Raw genomic sequence first — 25,241 nt, forward strand, 5'->3', positions numbered from 1 at the left:
TTATTAGTTCTTTACAGGTTTCATGTTCCCTACGTTTCAAGGGTGTTTAACAGTGAATTATAATAAAATATACCCTAAATCTACTTACCTTACGACAAACGCAATCTGTCCCACTTAGTCTATAACGTATCTGTACAATTGTTTCCCTCACGTCTTGGTCCCGCCTCCGCATCAATTTCATTGGTTGAATCTTTGAACCAATCATTTTCTTTTCTGCCCTCAGAACATCTTTAAATAAGTGAAACTCCCATCTGCGAGGAATTCGGGATTAAATGATTGTGCCGCGATTTATACAAATACAGACATGTTTGCACATAAAAATGTTCTGTTCTGCATTAATATATCATAAATTACTCATGCAAAAAGGAGTCAGTGCATTTGTGGATCAGGTGACACGCGTGCATTTATTGAGGTCTTGCTCGAGTCAATCTTGTTCAGTTCATTTGGATTTTGAGACTTCATTTTCGCAGTTTACAGCATTTCACGACGCGCACACACACAACTATCAATGAACAAGACCCAGTGCAATTCATTAACGTGCGTCACTACACTGATGTGAAAAGTGTTATAATTTGCATTAAAGTATCACAGTTTGTGCATGTGGCGATTAAAATGTTCATTTGTGGATCAGACGACACGCGTGCATTCATTCACATCTCTTCTGAATCGATTCTATTTGATTCATTTGAATTGTGAGACTTTCGTTCCGCCCTTTTAGCCTTGCCCAATCCACACACACACACACACACACACACAGCTCGCGATCCACACGCAGCTGAACCTATAAGAAAATCGGCGACCACTAGATGGCGCTATAGCCCCAGTCACACGTGCGCATTCCATTGTGTACGCTTTTATGAATGTTACATTGTTTTTTATTTGTTTATTTTTGGTTTGGCTATTCTGTCCTTCCTGTTGAAATATAGTAAACATGTTTTATTGATCTTGTTCTAACAGAATGGCTTATATTAATTTTGTAAAACAAGAACTTCGTCATGGCACCTTTTTTCTGTACTTCAATAGCATGTTGTCACTTATTCCTTCCTTGTATTATTATTATTATTATTATTATTATTATTATTATTAAAGTGTTATTATAGTTGCTTGTTTAAGCCTTTAGTAGGCTAGTCGCACGTTTATATTAAAGTGTGATGCGATCAAGGAAAGCCCAACATATGGTGAAATTTAACCTTTTATTTGATACATATGAAAGCTGGGTTCAAGCCCTTTTCAAAACTGTTTTTATTTCCATTTTTTATCTGTTTCCGTAGATTGAACGTAACAATATGGCTATCTTAAGTTGGCTGATATAGATATGATTTTCAGGAATAGAATTTTGAGAAAAACGGGTTTAAAGTAAGAGGAGTTTCACTTACACTTTACGGGTTTAACAGTTTAACAAGATCTGTCTGTCAAATCAAGAGCGCTACTGCATTATTACACAAATACACTCACGTTTGTTTTCCTTTTTTTTTTTTTTTTTTTTTTTTTTTTTTTTTTTATGGCCATAGTCTCCAAACTGCTTAAAAGTTCACTGGATTCTTCCTCTTTAGTAACTTACTTCATCCTTCATTTATGGATGTGAAATAGTCAATTATAATAAGATTAAGTTAGCAGCTAAGTTACAGTACTGAAGATTGCGTTGTTGTGCTCCGCCATCTCACGATATGAAAAATAAATAAAAACCTTTCGTGCGACGTATTTTTCGAATTTCCTGAAAACATCCCAGCGCTTTCCCAGGTCGCATCACAACTGATTGTATTAAACCAATTTATTGTTTATAATGTAAATCTATTATTTATTATGTAAACCAGGCTGACAAAAAGGTCGTCTTCACATGTAAAATCATCCTCTTCAAACCCATAACATACACTCTCTCATTACTGTAAGTCGTATGAAATTTCTCTCCTACTGCGAAGATGGCGATTCAGCATCATCAGCTTCATCTTTGCAGCCGACACTGACTCAAAAAACAGTTTAGCAATAAGTGCATGAAATATGTTACAGCTATTTTTTCCCTAGACATTCATTGTCATTCCTATAGTCAGCAAGCTTTATTCGCCCGCTTGAGCGCGGAACAGGCTATAAACGGCTCACTGGTTTAATATAGTATAATTAATTTAATATAAACGTGCGATTACTAATGGCTCAAACGAGCAACTACAATAGCATTTCTAATAATAACAATAATATTAATAATAATAATAATAATAAGGAATGAATAACTAACAACGTGCCATTGAAGTACAGAAAAAGGTGCCATGAAGTTCTTGTTTGGCAAAAATAATTCTAGTTATTCTGTTAGAACAAGTTCAATAAAACATGTTTACTATATTTCAACAGGCAGGGGAGAATAGCCAAACCAAAAATAAACACATAAAAAAACAATGTAACATTCATAAAAGCGCACACAATGGAATGCGCACGTGTGACTGGGGCTATAGCGCCATCTAGTGGTCGCCGATTTTCTTATAGGTTCAGCTGCGTGTGGATCGCGAGCCGTGTGTGTGTGTGTGTGTGTGTGTGTGTGTGTGGATTGGGCAAGGGTAAAAAGGGCGGAACGAAAGTCTCACAATTCAAATGAATCAAATAGAATCGATTCAGAAGAGATGTGAATGAATGCACGCGTGTCGTCTGATCCACAAATGAACATTTTAATCGCCACATGCACAAACTGTGATACTTTAATGCAAATTTTAACATTTTTCACATCAGTGTAGTGACGCAAATTTGCGAATTTTTCGAATCGCCTACACGTTAATGAATTGCACTGGGTCTTGTTCATTGATAGTTGTGTGTGTGCGCGTCGTGAAATGCTGTAAACTGCGAAAATGAAGTCTCAAAATCCAAATGAACTGAACAAGATTGACTCGAGCAAGACCTTAATAAATGCACGCGTGTCACCTGATCCACAAATGCACTGACTCCTTTTTGCATGAGCAATTTATGATATATTAATGCAGAACAGAACATTTTTATGTGCAAACATGTCTGTATTTGTATAAATCGCGGCACAATCATTTAATCCCGAATTCCACAGACTCAAATTGAAAGGCATTTGTTTGTGGATTGTAAGATACATGCATAAAATTGATACAGTACATGGATAATTGTGCGTGCATCTATTAATCGTTTTGAGTCTAATTTCATCCCATATTCGTCAGGCATGCACGCATACACACACACACATCTAAAGACAAACAGAGTAATAACTGATTACACCTGTCAGCAATCAACCATGTGAACAGCTGTAGTAGATCACAATTAAGGCAAGACTTCCACACTGAGACAAAATTTGAACACAAACACAATATCCAAAATCCTTCAAAATAAAAATCCTCAAACAACACCCAAACAGCCCCTTATCCCTTCTAGAATTTACAGTTAAATTCAGAAGTTTATTTTATGAAATTGCATCAAAATGATCATAATTCTGTCATGCAATTGTCTACTTTATGCTGTTATATCAGGGTTCATTTGATGTTCTTTCAACTTCTTATGCCCTTTCACTTTTTTTTTTTTTTTTTTTTAACCCGTTCACTTGTGATCAGTGCGGGAGCAGTTTCTCACACTCATCAAACCTTAAGGATCACATGATCATCCACACTAGAGAAAAATCATACGCATGTGATCAGTTCGGGAAAACATTTTTGTGGGCTACAAACCTGAGGACACACCTGACAGCTCATACACAGGAGAAGCCACATTCATGTCATTTGTGTGGAAAGAGTTTTTCATTACTACACAATTTGAAAGTACATCAGAAAAAACATACTGGTGTGAGATGTGCTTTGAGTGTGAAAAGACTTTTACTTCAAGCAATTTGAGACTGCATGAGAGGATTCACACTGGAGAAAAACCATACAAGTGTTCACACTGTGACAAGAGATTCACAAAAAAGCATCACAGGTTCCAAAAAAATTTTTAAGCAGCAGAACAGTTTCAACACTGATAATAAATCATTACAGAATAACATCACAGAAATGCATTATGTTTTAAAGTATTTTAAAAATAGGAAATCAGTAGAAATTGCAATAATATTTCACAATATTACTGTTCTTTTCTGTATTTTTGATTAAATAAATACAATCTAAGCTGGAACATACACGAGACAAAAGAAACATTATCTCAAGTTTTCACAGAAAGTAAATTTTCATCTTCAAAACCAGCAGATTGAATTGTGAGATTCAGATCAACTCAAGGATGGAGTTCCTGCCCAAAGAAACAGTGTCAAAAAGTTTTATTTGATATATCTTTGTGCTTTCTTTCTTTTCATATTATGTTCAATATGTTTAATAAGCAGGACTGTAAGAAATGTAAAATCATTAAAACTATACAGATGCCCATCACTACTTGTAAATCAGTAGGAGAGAGAAACAGATCATTAGATTTCACAATTACTTCACTTGCTTCGGTAATTACTAATTAAATGTGACCTTTTTTATTAATACATTGCTATCTTTACTTTTTATATTTTATCAACACCTTTTATTGTCTGCTGATTGTATTTAAATCAGGAAAAAGTTATTTTATAATTTTAGTTTTAACACGTAAAAGCTATTAAATATTATAATTGTTTTTTGGGCATTTTCCGTTTTTCAGTGAAGCTTTTCTTTGCCTAATAAACTATATTTTACTCCACACATGACTGAGATTGAATGAGTTTGTCAACATTAGCAACGCTTCTTCTTCTAGCAGTGTGCAGATTGATCCTAGTGACTATATATTAGATACTAGCCTGATGATATTGATACTAAAGTTTAGTCTTAGTCTAGTTAGTCCGGTTAGTTTCTCTCTTCCACACTTAATGTATTATTTCTGTTTCAGCAAAGAGAGGACTTGTCTGTGTGAGTATATGCCACTCCTTTCACACATCGCAAACACAAAATAAATAGAAAATAAACATAAATTGTATGTACAGTTGTGCTATAGATGATAGAATGGGATGTAGGAATGTACTAAAATGTAGGTGGTAACAAAGAAGTATAAAGTTATTTCACATATTTTTATTGCACAATGGGGGGGAACATTTAACAGTTCATGAGGTGGATTGCCAGGGGGAAGAAACTGTTTTTGTGTCTGGCTGTCCTGGTGTTTGGGGCTCTGTAGCACCGACCAGATGGCAAAAGTTCAAAAAGGGGATGACTTGGATGTGAGGTGTCCAGAGTGATTTTATGAGCTCTTTTCCTCACTCTGGATGTATACAGTTCTTGAAGGCTGGGCCGAGAGTAGCACCAATAATCCTCTCGACAGTCTGAATCATTCTCTGTAATCTTCTGGTGTCTGATTTTATAGCTGAGCCAAACCAGACAGTTATTGATGTGCAGAGAACCAATTCGATGGCGTCTGAGTAGAATGGTTTCAGCAGCTCCTGTGTCAGGTTAAACTTTCTCAGCTGGTAAAGGAAGTACAAACTTTGTTGGGCATTTTTTAAAATGGGAGGTTCACACTTTTCCAAAGATATCTACAGTATGTATAAAAACAGCACACAGTTAATAATATGTAATGTGTGTGTTTGTTGTAAGATACTGAGCCGTGAATCAGGCACAACTTGTTTGCAAGTTTTTTTTTTTGAAATGTTGCCTAAGTGGATATGTTGTGGAATTTTCCATCCAGGACACTGTTGTGTTTGCAGAATATATATATTGTGGCCTGGCGAGGAATGACGTGACAGAGCAAGACTTTCGTAAGCCCCGGAGGGTGGTATTTATTGACATAAACAAGGTGAGAAAACAATACGGGTGATAGCTGTGTCGGCGTCTTCGGTGAGTGGTGTGTGTCAATCCCTTCCTCTTTGTGCTTTCTCGTGTCGATCTCCAGTGAGGGGTGGGTGCAGGGAAGTGCGGTCACCCCGGTGAGTGTGTCCAAAAGGCGCAGAGTCAATCGGTCACGGAGAATCTGTAAAAGGAGTGATAGAAAGAGCGAGGTCAGTTCACACACCATCGGAGATAGTTCTCAACCTTCTGCGCTGAGCTGCTGGTTTATATGGGGCTCGGATCCGTGACCGATTGGCTCGTGGTGAGTAGCTCCAGGTGTAGGTTGTGTGTTTCCAGGGCGACGCTGATTGTTCCTCGGGATTCCCATCACAATATATATATATAAATAAAAGTTAGTCCGATATATGTTTATTTAAACAAGAATCCTAATGTAGCATAAAAGTATTCAGACTACTTTTTCACTTTTTGCAGACTTTATGTTGTTGATTTAATTTTAAACCAATACAATACTGTTTAAAATAATAAAAAAAGGAAAAGGCCCATAAAACCCTACATGGTCAACCAGTACAACAAAATTAATCTTAAGTTGAAATATTGCCCATCTGATTTCAATATAAAAGAAACCACATTTACACATGTACTCACCAAAATATAGCATTCAATTACTTATGTAGCACAGATGAACTCTGTTCAGATGATCTTAACAAATCTAATTATCGAAAAGCAATCACAAAAAGATAAAAAGAAGTAAAGCAGGAAGGTACGTTACACTATTCACATAATATGTTGAGATGCTCCACAAGTGTGTGTGGCACTTCATTCAAGCTGGAGTTAGGTTTAGTTCCTCTTAATGATTTCTTAATGTACTCTTATTTATTTATTTATTTTTTATGTTTAATAATTTTCTTTGGTTAAATGTTTGCAAACCCAGAGACAAGCATAAAGGGTGACCTAAAGTAATGAATTATGACAAAAAAAAAAGGAAAATACAAATGAATGTGTGCGCTTCATGTCAGTGAGTTTTATTCAGTGCATTTTAAATTGTAATTTTGGCCACCTCTGAAGTGGGTCAAACCACAGATAAGAACTTTAGGAAAATGTGTTCTCTCTTTCAGGCTTTGAAATGGATGTGCATCATTTATTTGAATGATAAGGTTTAGCCTCAGCAATCAGTATACTGCTACAATGCATGTATTAAAAAGCAAAAAAAAAAATAATAATAATAAATAAAAAAAAAACCTCACCATATGCATACCTTCATGGCCAGTGGCTCTTAAATGTCCTGCAGAAAGGCCAGTGATTCAGGATACAGCAGTATTTGCACTGTCAGAGCTGAGCTGATTCTTTACCGCACTGAATTATAGTATGAACGTACAAGAGATAAAATTAGTGAGGATCCTAGTTCTCAGTTAGTGAGGAACAGTTAGATCTGCTATCAGACAGTCATTAGGGAAGGCTAACAATGCTCTTGTGAGAGACACAGTGACAGTCTAAGAACAGCCCACTTTGTGGCAAACAAGAGATTCACATTCAGTAACATAAGCAGATTTATTTTGCTACAGAGCATAAAAAAGAAGCAACTTTGCCAATTTGATCATTTACAGCAGACAAAGAGATGCAAAAGCTGCATAAACATTGTTAGAATTTAATATCTAACTTGATTAACTGCCGAGATTCGATTCTAGCTGAGCGATGGAACACAGAGTCAGGATCCTGGACCATTGAGATAACCACACACAGAAAAGGTGTAATTCCCTCAAAGGCATTTATTAAAGGAAGACACCAACATTTATATGGTAAATATGAAGAAGTGAAATCAAACATCACACCCTTCAGGAAACAACAGTACATCATGTCCTATGAGTCTCTAGGCTAGACATGTCATGTCTACTTTTCAGGTTAGTATGAGAAGGGCACAGGAGGTCAGGATTGTTACAATCTCACAAACATTAATAAAATGAAATGAAAATGAAAGTGCATCAAAACATATGTTAAATTTATTTGGCTTATCAAATGGCGTCATGTGCATACAAAAGAAGGGCAGTCCAATTCTGGAAGGGAGTCCAAATTTGGCACACAAATGCAGATTTAGACTGAAATCATTGTTTATTATTATTTAAAAAAAAAAAGTTACTTAAAAAGTAAGGTTACTTTACTTGTTACCTGAGAAAAGAAAAATAAATCTGATTGCATAACTCACATCAGGTGTAATCTGTTACCCCCGACACTCATTACAGCACTGATTTTTTTTTTCTCAGTTGTAAATAAAACTAAGCTGTTTTTTTTTTTACTTTTATATTCCAACTATATCAGACTATGAGAGTCATAAAAGTCATCAATCAAATACTAAATACCAAGCATAAAAACAGAGAAACTTTTTTTAAAAATACTTTATATATAACAAATATAACAAAATATATTTATAACAATATCTATACATATATATTTTTCTATTATTCTAAAACCTCTTTGTTGAAAGATGAGCTTCTGTGAATGTTAAATGTTAAAGTACAGAAGTTGATGTTTTATGGATAATTCATCCAGATGAAAACTATCAGGATGTTCTCAATTCATAAATCATTTATGCTATCTATGTTATATATATATTGTAGTTGCAGTAAGGGTCTATATTTCTGACTTAAAGTGAGCACACAATGCTTGTAAGAGATGACCACCACATTAATGTGCAATGGTTGCAGATATGTGAGATTACAAGTAAAGGTTTTCTCACATATTTAACTGAAAGTCTTGTTGTTTCTTCATTTATGCCTGGTAATAAATGTATGGTAGCTCATTTACACAACAGCTTTAATTCTGGCTCCTTTATAAGCATGAAAAAAAAAGAAAGATTCACATAACAGAACACCGTCTACTTTTTAAATCATCTTTTTCCTTTTTTAATTCTACATTCTCCTTTTGTATTTCTTCATTCTCCTTTTGTAATTCTTTATTCTCCTTCTGTAATTCTTCCTTCTCCTTTTGTATTTCTTTATTCTCCTTCTGTATTTCTTCCTTTTCCTTTTGTAATTCTTCCTTCTCCTTTTGTAATTCTTCATTTTCCTTTTGTATTTCTTCATTCTCCTTTTGTATTTCTTTATTCTCCTTCTGTATTTCTTCCTTTTCCTTTTGTAATTCTTCCTTCTCCTTTTGTAATTCTTCATTTTCCTTTTGTATTTCTTTATTCTCCTTTTGTATTTCTTTATTCTCCTTCTGTATTTCTTCCTTTTCCTTTTGTAATTCTTCCTTCTCCTTTTGTAATTCTTCCTTCTCCTTTTGTAATTCTTCATTTTCCTTTTGTATTTCTTCCTTCTCCTTTTGTAATTCTTCATTTTCCTTTTGTATTTCTTCATTCTCCTTTTGTAATTCTTCATTTTCCTTTTGTATTTCTTTATTCTCCTTTTGTAATTCTTCATTTTCCTTTTGTATTTCTTCATTCTCCTTTTGTATTTCTTTATTCTCCTTCTGCATTTCTTCCTTCTTCTTTTGTAATTCTTCATTTTCCTTTTGTATTTCTTTATTCTCCCTTTGTATTTCTTTATTCTCCTTTTGTAATTCTTCATTCTCCTTTTGTAATTCTTCATTCTCCTTTTGTAATTCTTTATTCTCCTTTTGTAATTCTTCATTCTCCTTTTGTAATTCTTCATTCTCCTTTTGTATTTCTTTATTCTCCTTCTGCATTTCTTCCTTCTCCTTTTGTAATTCTTCATTTTCCTTTTGTATTTCTTTATTCTCCCTTTGTATTTCTTTATTCTCCCTTTGTATTTCTTTATTCTTCTTTTGTATTTCTTCATTTTCCTTTTTTAATTTTTCATTCTCATTTTTTAATTCTTTCTTCTCCTTTTTTAATTTTTCCACTTCACTTTTCAAATCATTCAGTTTTTCTGCTTGTTTTCTGGCTTCATCTTCATGTTTCTTCTTCATGTCTCTCATTTTCTTCTCATATTCCTTCTTCATTTCATCTTTTTCTTTCTCTTCTCTTTCTTTTATCTTCTTCTCCTCATTTTCTCTTTTCTTTTTCTCTTTTTCTTGCTCTTGTTTCAGATCTTCAATCATTTTCTTCCATCTCTTTCTCTCTTCGTCTTGTTTCTCATCATCTTCTTGTTTTCTTTTCTCCCACTCTTCTTTTCTCTCTTGTTCCAGTTGTTCATAATATTTTTCCATTTTCTGTTTCTTTTCTTGATATTCTCTCTCTTTTTCTTCTCTTTCTCTTTTCTGTTTCTGTTTCTCGTCCTCTATCTTCTGTCTTTCTTTTTCTCTCTCTCTTTCAAATTTCTCTCTATTTTTCTTCAGTTCTTCTTGTTTTTCTCTCAGTTGTTTCTCGTGTTTCTCTTTTATTTTTTTTTCTTCTGCCTCTCGTTCTTTCATCTGTCTTTTATTTTCATCCTCCCATTCTCTCTGCTGTCGTTTAATTTCCTCTTGAGTCTCTTTTCTCTCATTTTCAGCCTTTTTTATGTTTCTTTCCCATTTCTGTCTTTCTTTCTCTTCTTCTTTATTCCTTCTTTTTTCCATCAAATCTCTCTTTTTAGTTTCTTCTTGTTTCTTTTTTAATTCTGCCATGGCACATTCATTCTCATGTTTCATCTTTTCTTGCTCTTGTCTGTATTTCTCTTCTCTCTTTCTATCTTCTTCTTCTCTTTCTTTTTGCTGTTTTTCAAACTGTAATCTCTGATTTTCAATCTCTCTCTTCATCTTTTTCATTTCTCTGTCATATTCAGCTCTTTGCTGTTTTTCCTGTCTTGATCGTTTCTGATTTTCAGTCTTTTGTTTTTTCTGTTCTGTTTTTTCTTTTTCTTCAAACTCTTTTAACAGTTTTTCCTCTTTTTGTCTGAACTCATTCTCTCTTTGTTTTCTCTCCTCATCTGCTTTTCTTTTCTCTTCTTCGAGTCTCTTCTTGAGCTCTTCCATTTCTGTCTCATATTTGGCTTGTAAGTCGTCTTTTTGAGTCTGAATTTCTCTTTCTTTCTCTTTTATTATTTCCTGTATTCTCTTTTTAATGGACATCTCTGCCTCCTCAAACATGCTGTTAGTGAAGTATCGACCCTCATTATTATTTTTAACCTCTTCTATCATGTTTAACAATTGAATCACTTGAGTTTTGTCTTGTTTTTCTCTGTTATTGAAAACCAGGAACCTGTTTCCACAATCTCTGATCAGTTTCTGGAGTTGTGCAGACTTACTTCTCTTCACATAATCCTCTATGGACTCCTGAAGATCGTCTCCTCGAGTGAACAGAACGATGCTGAATTGAGCAGCTTTATGACCAAAGGTCTTCGTTATCAGTTGCATAGTCTCATTCACTTCATTTGTGAATCGTCCCAAACTCAACACAATGACAAACACATGAGGTCCAGGTGACGACAGTGAAACACATTTTACTATTTCTTCCACTGCTTGATCATTTGGCAATGACGTGTCAAAGAGTCCTGGAGTATCAATAACTGCTACTGATCGACCATCAACTTCACCGACTCCTTTCTGACAAACAGTCGTCAGTGAATCTGTGCTTAATTCACTCTCAAACTCCTCTCTTCCCAGAATAGTGTTTCCTGTTGCACTCTTTCCGCTTCCTGTCCTCCCGATCAGCACAATCCTCAGACACTTCAGATCATCTTCAGCTCCTAAAACACATTTTAAAAATATGTTCAGGCCAGTACAACAAACTGAACTATGAACCATAAAACCAAAATTTGTAAAGCTACCCTAGTGAAAAAAATAGTACACTTAAGCACAATTTATTTGTATGTATTTTATAGGGTTGTGACGAGACACTTATCCCACGAGACGAGACAAGACACAAGACTGGGTTCACGAGAATGAGACAAGACAAGGTTTTTAAACTTTTTTTTTTTTTTAAATCTTAAATTATGAAATATATAGGGAAAGGTAGTGTTTTTTCAACTGAAAAACACCAAATGCATTTGCATTTTGATATGAACTTGTACTTTATGAACATTTATTTTGATGAATTATATGCAGTAATAAACACGTAAACTAAAGCTGCATGATTCTGGATAAACTGAAAATCAAAATAAAAAAAAAAATAGAGATCACAATTCTCTCACGATTCTGAAGAAAAGAAAGATATATATAGGACATTTCAGCCATTACAAGCTTGTCGGGTCTACATTTCGCACCTGGCTATTGATGCTCCTCACTCCACGAACTTCTCTCCTTTGTTCCCCGAGCTCCACGTGGCTACTCTATCGGACTCTCTCACAATCTGCACTCCAAGGTCTTTAAGCTAAGTTAGCATTCTCATTGTCTCAAACTCATGCAGTTCATTCGCTGGATACTTTGTCACTCACCTCTCGTCTCCTCCTGTCCTGTGTGTGTGTGTGTGTGACAAAATATGGGCCACTTTGATATATTTTAAAAAATATAATAATAATGATAATGAACTCTCAAGAAATCTTATCATTGGAGATTATCAACTATCATGAACAAACCAAATTCATAAATTATTATTTGAAATAAATAAACAAAAAATATTGGTCTATATGAAAAATGAAGAAGAACATTTAAAAGTTCTATTAATATTTTTAAGTTTACCAGCACTACAGTCCTAGAATAAATGACAAACACACGTTTAAAAAAGAAAGAATAAACGCATTGTTAATTTTTGTTTACTCTTATTTTTCGATCTATATCCTTACTTGTTGTGTATCTGTCTTGTCATCGCGTTTATGATCAGACGTGCCTGTTTTGCGCATTTTTCATTTCTGGTTTATGCTAGGAGTATGAGAGAATATGACACATGTTCACATAAACTTGAAACACGCTTGATCCGGTCCGAATATGAACTATGATCCGCGTAGCGAGTGTTGTTAAAGTTATCGCCGTGTTCACGCAGAATACTGTAATTCTGTCGCTGGAGCAGTACGCTAAGGTAGAAAAGTGAAAAGGTACATTTTTGTACCTTACCTACCCCTAAACAGTACATATTGGTACCTTAAAAGTACATATGTGTACCTTTTTACTTTGTAACTTAGGGTACCGCCCTGTTGTTATTTCTTTTCGTATTTCTTTATGTTAACTCCAAGTATGCAATAATCAAAATGGTTCCTAAACTGAGAGTAAAACTCACTCACCGTCTGACTGAATCTTCTGCTTTAATTCTTTGATTTGATCTTCCAGTGTCTTCATTTCTTTCTTGTGTTGTTCCTCCAGTTCATGTCTGACTCTGTTCTCTTGAGTTCTCACATACATCTGAACTGAATAGGGTTCAGTCTTCATGTTCTCTATATAATCCAGCAGTTCTGGGATCTGTCTGGAGTTTACAGGTTCCTTTAATCCCATCAGTCTGTACTGACCTCCACAATGGCTGATTAACCTCTGACATTCTGTGTTGGATTTGACTAAATCTGTTGCAAGTCCTTCAACAGAGAGATTAGTGGTAAAGAGCAGAACAAAATGCTCTCTGGAGTCAAATATCTTCTGGATCGTCTCCATTTCTGCTTTGTCTTCATTACTGAGTGGCGAATCAGGAATAATGAAGAGGAAAGCATGAACTCCAGGATGACAGAGAGACACACAGCGGAGAGTCTGACGCATCACTTCCTCCTCTGAGAGACGAATCAGAGCTGGAAGCTCCACCAGATTGATCAGACGACCATGAAGGTCCACTCCTGATCTTCTGTCTGTCTGCTGCAGGATCAGCTCTGATATGGAGGATTTTAATGTTTCGTCACACCCACACACAACCAGATTCAGCTTTGACACTAAAAAATAAAGAAAATATTAGACACTCATTTTCAAATGTAAGTAGAAAACACAGAGTCTTTGAATTTTCAGGGTGTTTAACTTACTATTAGGATAACTGGCATCTGGACTTTGAACTCTTCTGCTAACTGCAATCAAAATAAAAGAAACAGAAAAAAGTATATGTTTTGATCGTATTACATCATTGATTTCCTTAGAAGGCTAAACATTTGTTTAACTATTAGTGACTATTGGGGTTGTAATGGTACACAGAAGCCACAGGTTCAGTATGTACCTTGGTTATGGGTAGGGATGTCCCGATCAGGTTCTTTTGCCCTCGAGTCCGAGTCTGAGTCATTTGATTCTGAGTATCTACCGACATCGAAACCCGATCTGATACTTCTATAATATAATATTATTCACAGCAAGAAATGTATGTTTTTCTTAATGAAAACTAACATCTCTATATTGTCAGGTTTGAGCCGGTTTCTGTTCTCATCAAGGACGTTTGCAACGGCACTAAAAAGTCTCTCCCTTTCCACAGAGCTGCAGGGGGCACTCAGAGCCGGATTAACGCAAAGGCAAACTAGGCACGTGCCTAGGGCCTTATTGGCGGGATGGGGCCCAGACAGAGGGACAAAAATAAAAAAATTTAAAAAATAAATAAATAAAAAATAAAAATAAAATAAAATGTTTAAAGAGGGGACGTCAGCGGTGTTCAGAGGTCAGAGCGGGACAACAAAGCTAGCAGGCAGGTGCTTTTTGAGTAGGCTAACAAGATGCTTTGGGTGCAGCAAAACGTAAAAAGAAAAAAAATGAAGAGGAACAAAAGAAGAGACCACGGAGGCTTTACAGAAGTTTCTGTCGGGCAGCAGTCCGACAGCTGTGAACCTGATCGAGTCAGCAGAGCCAGAGGCCGAGCTAGGCCCGGAGACACGGCCCGAAGACGCGGTGGAAGATGCGGCGGGAAATGCGGCGGAAGACGCTGTGGTGCCGTCAACATCAGCGCCGTCACAGAAAGACAAACTGATGGAAGAACAGCAGCCAGCCAGAAGGGTCAAGTTATTTAATGATTGCTTATTTTTCTACTATGTTTTCTGTGATTAAATCTGCTTTTAGAATGCAGTCCAGTAAAGCACACCATCCAGAGAAACATCCAGACCAGTGGACAGAACGTCTCGGGTTACTTGACTGTAACCCTGTTCCCTTAAAAAGCGGGAACGAGATGCTGCGTATCTGCGTATGCTGCGTAGATTGTGTGTCAAACACGCCAAGAATTGGCTTAAATAACCTCGGTAGGTGACGTAACTGATTACACGCACCTGCGGGTTATAAATAGATGTGAATCGAACACACCTGCAGGTTATGCCTTTGTCTGAAAGGACGTCCAGGCACGCCTGCAGTGCGGCATTGAGGCGCAGCATCTCGTTCCCGCTTTTTAAGGGAACAGGGTTACAGTCAAGTAACCCGAGACGTTCCCTACCAAAAGCTACACTCGATGCTGCGTATCAATACGCTAATGGGAACGAGAATACCAACGCCGCCGCACTGGAAGTGTCTGGACCCGTCAAGGTTGTGTAGTGTTTGCGCACAAACATAGAAGAGGTCTCAGACATGACTCTGGGATGTTGACTCAAGGACATGAGAGCCCGGACATCCAAACTGTAGAATCTGATAAACGTGTGTGGTGAGGACCAGCCTGCCGCATCACACACTTGTTGCAGGGGGGCACCTCTTGCAATAGCCGTGGAGGATGCAACCCCCCTGGTTGAATGAGCCCTAAGCTCTAGAGGCGAAGCTTGGCCGCGCGCCTCATAAGCTAGGGCAATAGCATCCCTCACCCAATGGGACATAGTCCGTTTAGTGGCGGCCGCCCCCCGGTTGCGGCCCCCATAGCATATGAAAAGTTGCTCTGACTTACGCCACTGGCTTGTGCGGTGGACATAAATCTGAAGAGCTTGTACTGGACACAGTAAGTGTAGCCTTTCCTGCTCCGGTGAAATGAACGGCGGAGGGGAGAAAGCTTCAAGAACGACTGGATTTATGGTCGAGAATGAAACTTTTGGAAGATAATTAGGGTGAGGGCCCAGGGGCAAAGTCCAAGCAGGATGGAGAGGTTGCCAGAGCCTGCAAATCCCCGATTCTCTTGAGAGAAGTAATAGCTATTAGAAAAAAACATCTTTAGAGTCAGAAACCTGTCATGTGCTGACTCTAGTGGTTCAAATGGGGTCCCAGACAGACCCTCGAGCACTATCGCTAAGTCCCACGAAGGGACTGTTGCTCTGGTGGGCTCTGGTTAACCGCCTGGCTCCACGAATGAAGCGAGCGACTAGTGGGTGCTTCCCCACCGAGACCCCGTCAATCAGAGTGTGGCAAGCTGAAATGGCGGCCACATAGACTCTGAGAGTACCAGGAGATGTTCCTGAGGACAATTTCTCTTGCAGGAACTCCAGCACTGAAACAACTTGGCAGTGAACTGGGTCTGCATGGTGTGTCACACACCAACTTTCAAAGACACGCCATTTGAGGGCATAACTTCTTCTAGTGGAGGGAGCCCTAGCACTCAGAATAGTCTCTACAACATCAGCTGGAAGCCCAGCATCTCTTAGTTGTTCCCCCTCAGGGGCCAGACATGAAGGTTCCAGAACTCGGGCCGGGGATGAAATATTGTCCCCTGCGCTTGAGATAGGAGATCTCTCCTGACCGGAATCGCCCACGGCGAGCCGTCGAGGAGGGATATTAGATCTGAGAACCATACTCTGGTTGGCCAACGGGGCGCTGTCTCCTGTGAAGCAAAGAGGTCCACCTCTGCTTCGTAAAATCTTTCCCAGATTTGACTGACTACTTCGGGGTGGAGTTTCCATTCCCCGTGTGTCACAGCTTGTCTGGACAGAAAGTCTGCTCCCATATTCATATGCCCCGGAATATAAATCGCTCTGAGGGACAGGAACTTGTCCTGTGCCCAAAGCAGAATCTGCTGCGCTAACCTGTTCAGGCGGCGCGAACGCAGTCCGCCCTGGCGATTTATGTAAGAGACCACCGCTGTGCTGTCCACCCACACTAGGACATGGTAGCCTCTTAACTGCTGGAGGAAGTATTTCAGGGCCTGAAATACAGCCATCATTTCGAGGCAATTGATGTGCCAGTTGAGATGATGACCTCTCCAGATCCCTTGAGCTGGATGGCCATTCAAGACCGCACTCCAGCCCGTGAGGGAGGCGTCTGTCATTAGCATCTTGCGACGACAACACGGACCTAGAGTGGGACCCAAAGTCAGAAACCGGGGTCTGAACCACATAGAAAGGGTACGAAGCCCCTGGCGCGTAACCCTTATTTGCCTCTGGGGATTGGCCCTTGGATGAAATCCCCTGGCTCTGAGCCACAACTGAAACGGTCTCATGTGCAGAAGACCCAAAGGTATCACCGTGGATGCAGCTGCCATGAGACCTAAAACTCTTTGAAGGTAATGAAGAGTAACTTTCTGACCTAGCTTGATATTCTTTAGGGTGTTTAGAATGGATTCGACCCGTGCAGGAGACAGTTGTGCCTGCATTGTAATCGAGTCCCATACAACCCCCAAATACGTTGTTCTCTGGGCAGGAGAGAGAACGCTTTTCTTGGCGTTGAGTCTCAACCCCAGAGATCTGAGATGAGCTCCCGATGTCGAAGTGCAAGCTCTTGAGACCGGACCAGAATGAGCCAGTCGTCTATATAATTCAAAATGCGGATGCCCTGGAGTCGCAGAGGAGCCAGTGCTGCATCCATGCATTTTGTATACGTGCGGGGTGACAGAGCTAGGCCGTGTGGAAGAACCCGATACTGGTAAGCTTCTCCCCCGAAAGCGAACCTCAGGAACTTCCTGTGTTGTGGCAAAATCTCTACATGGAAATATGCGTCCTTGAGATCGATTGTCATGAACCAATGCCTTGACTGGATCTGGGAAACAATCATTTTGATTGTTAGCATTTTGAACTTGTAAGTTCTGAGGTAGCGGTTTAACCCGCGAAGATCCAAAATTGGACGCAGCCCCCCATCTTTCTTGGGAACCAGAAAGTATCGGCTGTAATAGCCTGACTCTCTGTCTGGCAGGGGAACATGTTCTATGGCCCCTTTGTCCAGCAGAGTCTGCAATTCCTGTGTCAACAAATGCACTCGTTCCGGTTTCACGGAAGTGGAGACCACGCCGTTGAAACGCGGAGGACGATATGCAAACTGAATCCTGTAGCCCTTTTCTACAGTCCTTACGACCCAAGGAGAGATATCTGGCAGTAGCTTCCACACTGCCAGTTTCTCTGATAGGGGCACTAGTTTTGACACTTCGCTTATCTGGGGGTATGTTAGATGTACGTTGTCCTGAAACATGGCAGGAGGCAACCGACCATGTAACACTTCGTCGGAGACCGCTGCCCCCCCGAAACACCAGTGGTGGCGGAGGTAATACAGTGGTCTCCTGAGGGTGCCGGGAAGGAGCCCCTATTCTCTGCTGGAATTTTACGCACCCCTCCCCGAGGGGACAGACCACCACGGTCCTGGGCGCACCACCCTCAGGACCTTTTCTTTGTGAGGATGCTCCTCAGGTCTGGCCTCTTAGAGGCGGACTGTGGAGTGCGACGAGCCGTTCCCCAGTCTTTGCGAGGAGGCGCACGACTCGCCACACTCTCTTTCTGGACATCCCGCCTCAGGGAGACGCTTGAGCACGGCGGGGGAAGAAACCTCACAAATGCCTCTTCATGGCGCCTCGCCTCCCGGAACCTGGTGACGACCGAGTTAACGGCGTCACCAAACAGGCCGGAAGGCGAGACTGGGGCATCAAGGAGGAATGATCTGTCCCTCTCCTTGATGCCTGTGAGGTTGAGCCACAAATGTCTCTCCGTGGAGACCATAGCAGCCATAGAGCGGCCGATGGCACGGGCCGTCTGCTTTGTCGCACGGAGAGACAGATCTGTGGCCCGGCGAAGTTCTAAAAAACGCCTCTTCGTCGATGGTCCCGCCTGTGCTCAAGTCCTTGACCCGCTGCCTGATATGCTTTCCCCACCAGCGAAGATGTTAGTCTGCAAGGCTTGGTGGGGAGCATAGGTTTCTTCAAGGATGATGAGCTCCCAGGGAAGAGATAGCCCACGAGCGTCTCTTCTACCTGGGGCATCATCATATAGCCCCGTGCCTGTGAGTCCACGATAGTCGAATAAATCGACGTCGAGGGCACAAAGACACGGGACGAGTAGGGCTTACTCCATGAGCGAGCTAGCTAGGTTTAGGTGTAGGGATGTGGTCAAGATTAAATTTTTGGATTAAAATGTTGTCCCAGGGTCAACAAAACATGTTGACCCAGGAACACATCTAACAAAACCAGAACGTGACTAGTTATGGGGTTCAATATGAGTTTGGTACAACAGGAAATGTAATGCGTTTTGGTCATGTTCCTATCCTTGTTTAGTTTAATTGATGATATTATGCCCTTTGTATTTAAGTTCCTGTCTGTTCATTTGTTTTTTGTAGGGTCTACTTATTGTTACATGTGTCATCTCAAGCCTTTTCTGTGGATCTGTCACAATCACAATATCAACAAACTGTAAGCGAGCGTAGTTGTGAGACAAAACACTGCTCATCCACACGGTGACACACACATTGAGAAACCTGATGAAAATGCTCTACACTGTAAAAAGTACAATTTGTTGAGTCATCTTAAAATAATTTGTTACCCTGCTGCCTTAAAATTTTAAGTTCAGTCAACTAAAATAAGTTTAGTCAACTTGAAATGTGAAGTTGTACTAAGTAACAACTTAGATATTTGTGTTTGCTAAACTTAACAGATGGGTAAGTAACCCAGCTGCCTTAAAATTTTAAGTTGATTCAACTCAAATATCGAAGTTGTCACTTAGTATAATTTAATATTCAAAGTTGAATAAACTTTTTTTTTTGAGCTCACTGAACTTAAAATTTTAAGGGATCCAGGTTACAAATTATTTTAAGTTGACAACAAATTGTTTTTTACAGTGTAGTTATTGGTGTTGTTTTGTTTTGTTTTTTTGTACAGAATTTTAAAAATAGAATCACCAAGGGTTGGCTAGCATAAGTTTTTTGCTTTTTTATTGTTATATTTCCAAATAATATTTAGAATAGACTCTATGCACGAACGCTGCTGACTTATTTCCGGTAGAATCTCGAGCCAGCCAATTTACTTCCGCATAGTGCATAATATAGCGAATTATACTAGCGGCAAAACTCTTTCATAAGATTAATTTGACAGCGATATAATTTAACTATTACAATATAGTATTATATAGTTATACATTATAGTAATTACCAGAATGGCCCAATAGTGAAAGCTTGGACGGGATTAAAGACAAGAGAACATTTGTTGAAGGTTAATGATTTTAGATTTATTTTCATAATAAATAATACAAACGTATATTTTATACAATGTTGCCTGCACTGCAGGAATGTAAACTTTTAAATATAATAAACAGTTTCAATTCAATACTGTAAACATGTAGATATATATAACTTTGAACAGATGCAATGCAGTAATGTAAACATATAAAAATAACTGAACATTTATAATGTAGAAATGTAAATATAAATAACTTTGATACAGTGTTAAACATTTCATGTATGGTGATGTTGTGTAAATACAATATTAAATGATTATGTGTGTTTGTTTATTATTATTATTATTATTATTATTTATTTTTTTTATTTTATTTTTTTTTTCTGTTTTCTACACCTGTAGGCAATAAAATGAAAATAAAGTGAAACCAAACCAGTAGGTGGCAGCAAAAGGCTGTTTGAATAAGTGAGTTCAATAGATTCGTTCAAACAGCTGATTCATTCAGAAACGAGGCAAGCAACTGTCTTTATGAATACATTACTGAATCACTGACTCATTTGATTCATTAAAAAATGGATTTATTCAGTAACGAAATGCTGTGTTGCTCGGAGACACAAAACAGTTTTGCTGTGGCTGCACAAGCAACATCTGCCACAACACAGCTCGATCTGTGCATCTCTATTTAAAACGTAAACTTTGCTTAGCTAAAGTCTTGATTATGTCCTCCTACTCCCAAACTATGCGGCTTCTCTGACTTCCTCATCGACCTGAAACATGTCGCCCTCACGCAGATCTCTCATGTCACCTGAGCCTTACTAAAAACTGAGGTATTATTTATAGTTAGTAATGTTCATAAAGTGAAATCCAAAATGTATATTAAAAAAAATCACATAAGATGCAAACAATGTACATAAAATGTAACTAGATAGACAGATAAATAAATAAATAAATAAATACATACATACATACATATATGCAAAGACATAAACTATGACAAACGAGAGATCGATATTCGTATAACATTATAGTATGACAATACTCGCCCTCAAAATTGTCGATGTAACTCTAAATCTATCATTTGAGCCCTTCTCTTTCTTACTGTTGAGCTAATTGCCTCACGATACGATTAACGTCATTTACAGTTATGCAGGGAAGCTCTTGTAAACAGCGAGTGTAGTATGTCATCCTCTCCTGCTCCAGTTTCACAGTTATAACCAACAGCGAAAACGGCTTCCGGTGCTGTACCGGATGTAATTTAGCGGACTGAGACCAAACGCAGAAGTGATCGTGCATAGAGTCAATTGTACAGTACTTTGCAGAGGTTGCCCTTGACTTTAACATGGTCCGTCATTTTGACGGATAGGGTCATAAATATTCTGTCATAAACTATTATTACTATTATTCTCATTTTTATGAACCAAGATCGATTTGTAAATCCCAATCGATCTTTTGGTCTTTGCTGTTTTCAGTTGATGAATGAACAAAAGCTACATAATGCACATCCCATCCAAGCTTTGTGTTACTTTTGATATGAAACAAAGTTTGGTAACACTTTCTATAAAGCCCCTATTTATAATACATTATAATGGTATTTCTAAGGCATTATAATGAATGCATAATGCATTATAAGAAACCTTATAATATGTTATATCATCTCATGAATAAGTGGTCTTTGTATGCTTTAAGTAAAGTGACATGCGTAACATGGCAAGATATGAGACTTAGTACGTTATAACTATGAGGAGGTAATCATACTCTTAAAAGCTATAACCACAAATACGTAAAAAAATTATAATACATTAAAACTGTTCTTATGAATACTCATGAGATTATACAACGTACTATAAGGGTTTTTATAATGCATTATGCATTCATTATAATGCCTTAAGAATACCCTTATAATGTATTATAAATACAAGCTTCATAGAAAGTGTTACCCAAATTTTTAGGAAATTCAAGAAATAAATATTGTTTTGGTGCTCTGTAATGTGGCGTGATAGATCGTTGTAGCTTCTACAGTAGGCACTGGCCTGTGTAACTGAAACGCATGGGAAAACATTCGTGACAGTTTCGTTTTTTGTTCTGAATCCCTGCTTTGCTGCCAAACTAGAGCGCACTCACCACCAACTGGACAGGGGTGAGAATTACAGTTAGAAGTTACAATCGATCACCCTCAGTGCAGTCTGTCAAAGTAATGGATGGCCTTCAGATTTTTCCGTCATTGATTAAAAAAAAATTATAATAATTCTGTCAATGGCGGACAATTTTCGGTTAACACGACCTCTGGTACTTTGGTAAAATGTGTTCTGTTAAATCTGTTGAAGCATTTATTAACTGACTTACCACTGGGGTGACTAAAATCAGGAAAACTGAAGCCCACTGTAAAACACAAGAACACAAACACAGATAGTGAACATTATGTGCACTACATGCCTGATGATGAGATCAAATATGAATATAAAATATAATTTTAACTAAAAATGTTTTAAAAAAAAAAACTTTAATGAGCACTCCAACTTCAAAATGTTTGTGCGACTTTGACATATTAAATATTATTTTAATCTACAACTTCTAGCGGTGACTTTTTATTTTGGTATTTACAAAAAAATGTTTACCATTGTGCAATAATTTGGTACAACAACTGTTGTTTTAAACGTGCTTTTAAATGATTGATTTCTCTTTATGCTAGAAGTCATTAGGATATTAAGTAAAGATCATGTTCCATGAAGATATTTTGTAAATTTCCTTCTGTTAATATATCAACTTAATTTTTCATTAGTTATATGCTTAGCTAAAAACTTCATTTGGACAACTTTAAAGTTGATTTAAATATTTATTTATTTATTTATTTATTTATTTGTAATTTTATTTTATTTATTTATTTATTTTATTTTATATTTTTTGCACCCTCAGATTTCAGATTTCCAAATAGTTGTATCTCAACCACAAATTGTCCTATCCTAACAAACCATACATCAATGAAAGCTTATTTATTTAGCTTTAGAATGTATACATATAAATTCAAAAAATAAATAAATAAATAAATAAAATAAAATAAAGTACCCTTATGACTGGTTTTGTGGTCACAAATATTTTGTGGTTTTATGCAATTATATTCATAAAAGTAAATGAACATAAGTGTGGTTTAACTGCTCAAATATCTGGAATCACTGTATGTTTAAGACAACAAAACTATGAAGACTATGAACTATGAAGACTTTTACAAGGGTTTGGGGTCTGTGGTAAACTGGATGTGCTTCTCTTTCCCTTTTTCACTTTATGGCTCTCATCAGTGTTTTCATTTTCTGAGAGATCAGAATCCACAGCTCTGCTGTCTTCTGTGTCCTCTGATGAGCCAATCTTTGGTGTTTCTATAGTTGTCTCACAATATTTTCTCTTCCGTGTATTCTTTACTGTTTTGAAAATCTGAGAGACAATTTTTGTTTTATCCTTAATGTGAACATGTCCTCCTCCACACTCTGCTGTTAACTGCTGAATGAATGTATTGGGTTTCACAGATGTCCTTTTAGCTCTGCGTGTCTGTTCATCAGTGGTGATCACTATCGTGTGTTTAATGGCATCTTCACTGAATAGTTTGAGCAGGTGTTTGACTCTTCTCAGGTCGTCCTCAGTGAAGTGTTTGTGCTGAAGTACGAGTATGAAGACATGAGGTCCTGGATCAGAAAGATGGACACACTCTCTCACTGTCTGTGTGATCTGATGATCTGAGATGTTGGTCTGGAGCAGCTGAGGACTGTTGATGATGATCACGTGTCTGTCCTTCAGTCTTCCTGAGACTCTCTTTACAACATCTGGAGGAGCTTCACTCTTAAACGCATCTGTCCCTAAGATTAGGTTTCCCACGAGACTGTTTTCTGACGCATTCTTCCCCAACAGAACAATCCTCACTGCAAACAGTCAAATCAGACATTCAGTATTTAAAAGACAGCATTCAAACATCCATTGTAAGAGAAAAACAAATAACAAACAGTGGTGAATTTGTGGTTTGTCTTGTTCAGAATTTATGTTTCCAGCAATAGATTTAAATTGCAAAAGCGATTTTCTCACACCATATTTATTTATTTTTTTCTAATACATGCATCTGTATGAATTCTTAAAGGATAAGTCCAACGCAAGTCCAAAGTCCAAAGCAAAGATTCACATATAATGTACTTACCCCCTTGTCATCCGAGATGTTCATGTCTTTCTTTCTTCAGTCGTAAAGAAATAGTTTTTTTTTTTTTCATTTCAGGATTTTTCTCCATATAATGGACTGATATGGTGCCCCGAGTTTGAACTTCCAAAATACAGTTTAAATGCGGCTTCAAACGATCACAAATGCGGTTGTAAATGATCCCAGCTGAGAAAGAAGGGTCTTATCTAGTGAAACGATCGGTTAAATGAATAAAAATAATAGAATTTATATACTTTTTAATGCCAAACGCTCGTCTTGTCTTACTTTGTTTGGACTGTTTTTGTTCTGGTTCATGTCAGTTAATGTATGTTGAAAAACTCCCATCTCATGTGTAAGTGCTGTTTCTGAGATTCTGTGTATTTGTTTCATAATTAATTCTTCGTAATTAACTCCATAATTTCTTGTATGAATCTATTTGGTATTCAGTTGAAATATGGAAATATGTTGTAATGTGATGTAAATTCATTTGGTACACTTTAAACGTAAGGTGCGGGAATGCGTCACTTTAACGGAAATTACGTGCTTGTTTGACGCCCCGATGGACTGATGATGAGCGGACGCATCGCAAGGCTCTGCTAAGTTTAAATACGTTTAAGTTAAAACAAGGGCTGTTGTAAGTCAAAAGGACAGCAAAAAAGACTCTTATAAACACTTAAGAACTCTTTTCATGACAAGTGGCCAACGAGGTATTTGTTTAACGTGTTCAATGTATTGGACGACTGTGTGTCGTGTAATTTCTGATGTGTTTGTACTATGCTCATTTACGAATACAGTTCTCACTGCGTTACGGAGTTGTGATGTCACGGCGCAAAAGACAAAGAAGACAAACCCAAAAATAAAACGCCCCATCTAAGAACCAACCTGTGTCTGTGTTGTCGTGAAGAGAGCTACAGTGAGAACTCGCCTGCTCGACGCGGGTAGGCGAGACAACGAGACCGTTGCGAGTGACGACTTGACGAGGGTACAGCGCATCAGATAAGCACAACCCATAAAACATTGTCGGCATAAAGATCGCAAGCAACGGTGATTAGACGGAGTTGAAAGTGCAACATTTCAAGCTAAAATCAGAAGGTGCTCTGCCACAACCGTCAAGTTAAGGTGGCTAGGGAAGTGATTGAACTTGAAAATTGCAACAAGGACTTAAATCTAATTTCCCTGCTTACTGTGCACAGCCTACATGTTTTGAGGACGAATTTAATGTGCTGATGTTTATTTATTAAAGGTCTCAAAGTGTAAAAAGCGGCTTATCGCAAAGGAAATTAAGATTATTTGTGTTTTTGGTTTGTGTTTATAAAAAGTAACA

General features: G+C 37.9%; 2 protein-coding genes across 2 annotated transcripts; both read right to left on the reverse strand.

Moving 5' to 3' along the window:
- Positions 1 to 8,338: 8,338 nt before the first annotated feature.
- LOC127157712 (golgin subfamily A member 6-like protein 22) lies at positions 8,339 to 13,644 on the reverse strand. The gene is made up of 4 exons (XM_051100970.1): positions 13,523 to 13,644; positions 12,806 to 13,435; positions 10,068 to 11,335; positions 8,339 to 9,845 (listed from the first exon to the last, which is right to left on the reverse strand). Coding segments are annotated over exons 1-4 (3,177 nt in total). The 5' UTR covers positions 13,524 to 13,644; the 3' UTR covers positions 8,339 to 8,567.
- Positions 13,645 to 22,944: 9,300 nt separating this feature from the next.
- Positions 22,945 to 24,935, reverse strand: LOC127157713 (GTPase IMAP family member 8-like). Its single transcript, XM_051100971.1, has 2 exons — positions 24,800 to 24,935; positions 22,945 to 23,651 (listed from the first exon to the last, which is right to left on the reverse strand). The coding sequence occupies exons 1-2, from the start codon at positions 24,933 to 24,935 to the stop codon at positions 22,945 to 22,947; spliced, it is 843 nt and encodes a 280-aa protein (XP_050956928.1).
- Positions 24,936 to 25,241: the final 306 nt, after the last annotated feature.

The sequence above is a fragment of the Labeo rohita genome, unplaced genomic scaffold (genome assembly GCF_022985175.1).
Source record: "Labeo rohita strain BAU-BD-2019 unplaced genomic scaffold, IGBB_LRoh.1.0 scaffold_1175, whole genome shotgun sequence".
NCBI lineage: Eukaryota > Metazoa > Chordata > Actinopteri > Cypriniformes > Cyprinidae > Labeo > Labeo rohita.

Bases quoted from the DNA above. Each gene is read 5' to 3' on its own strand.
- LOC127157712 (XM_051100970.1), bottom strand. The intron at 11,336-12,805 runs GTGAGTGAGTTT...AATGTGTTTTAG, and splicing joins GCAGAAGATTCAGTCAGACG to GAGCTGAAGATGATCTGAAG. The intron at 9,846-10,067 runs GCAGAAGAAAAA...CTGGAACAAGAG, and splicing joins GACAGATGAAAGAACGAGAG to AGAAAAGAAGAGTGGGAGAA.
- LOC127157713 (XM_051100971.1), bottom strand. From the start codon at position 24,935: ATGTTTTATGGGTTGTGCTTATCTGATGCGCTGTACCCTCGTCAAGTC. The intron at 23,652-24,799 runs GTTGGTTCTTAG...GACTGTTTGCAG, and splicing joins TCACGACAACACAGACACAG to TGAGGATTGTTCTGTTGGGG.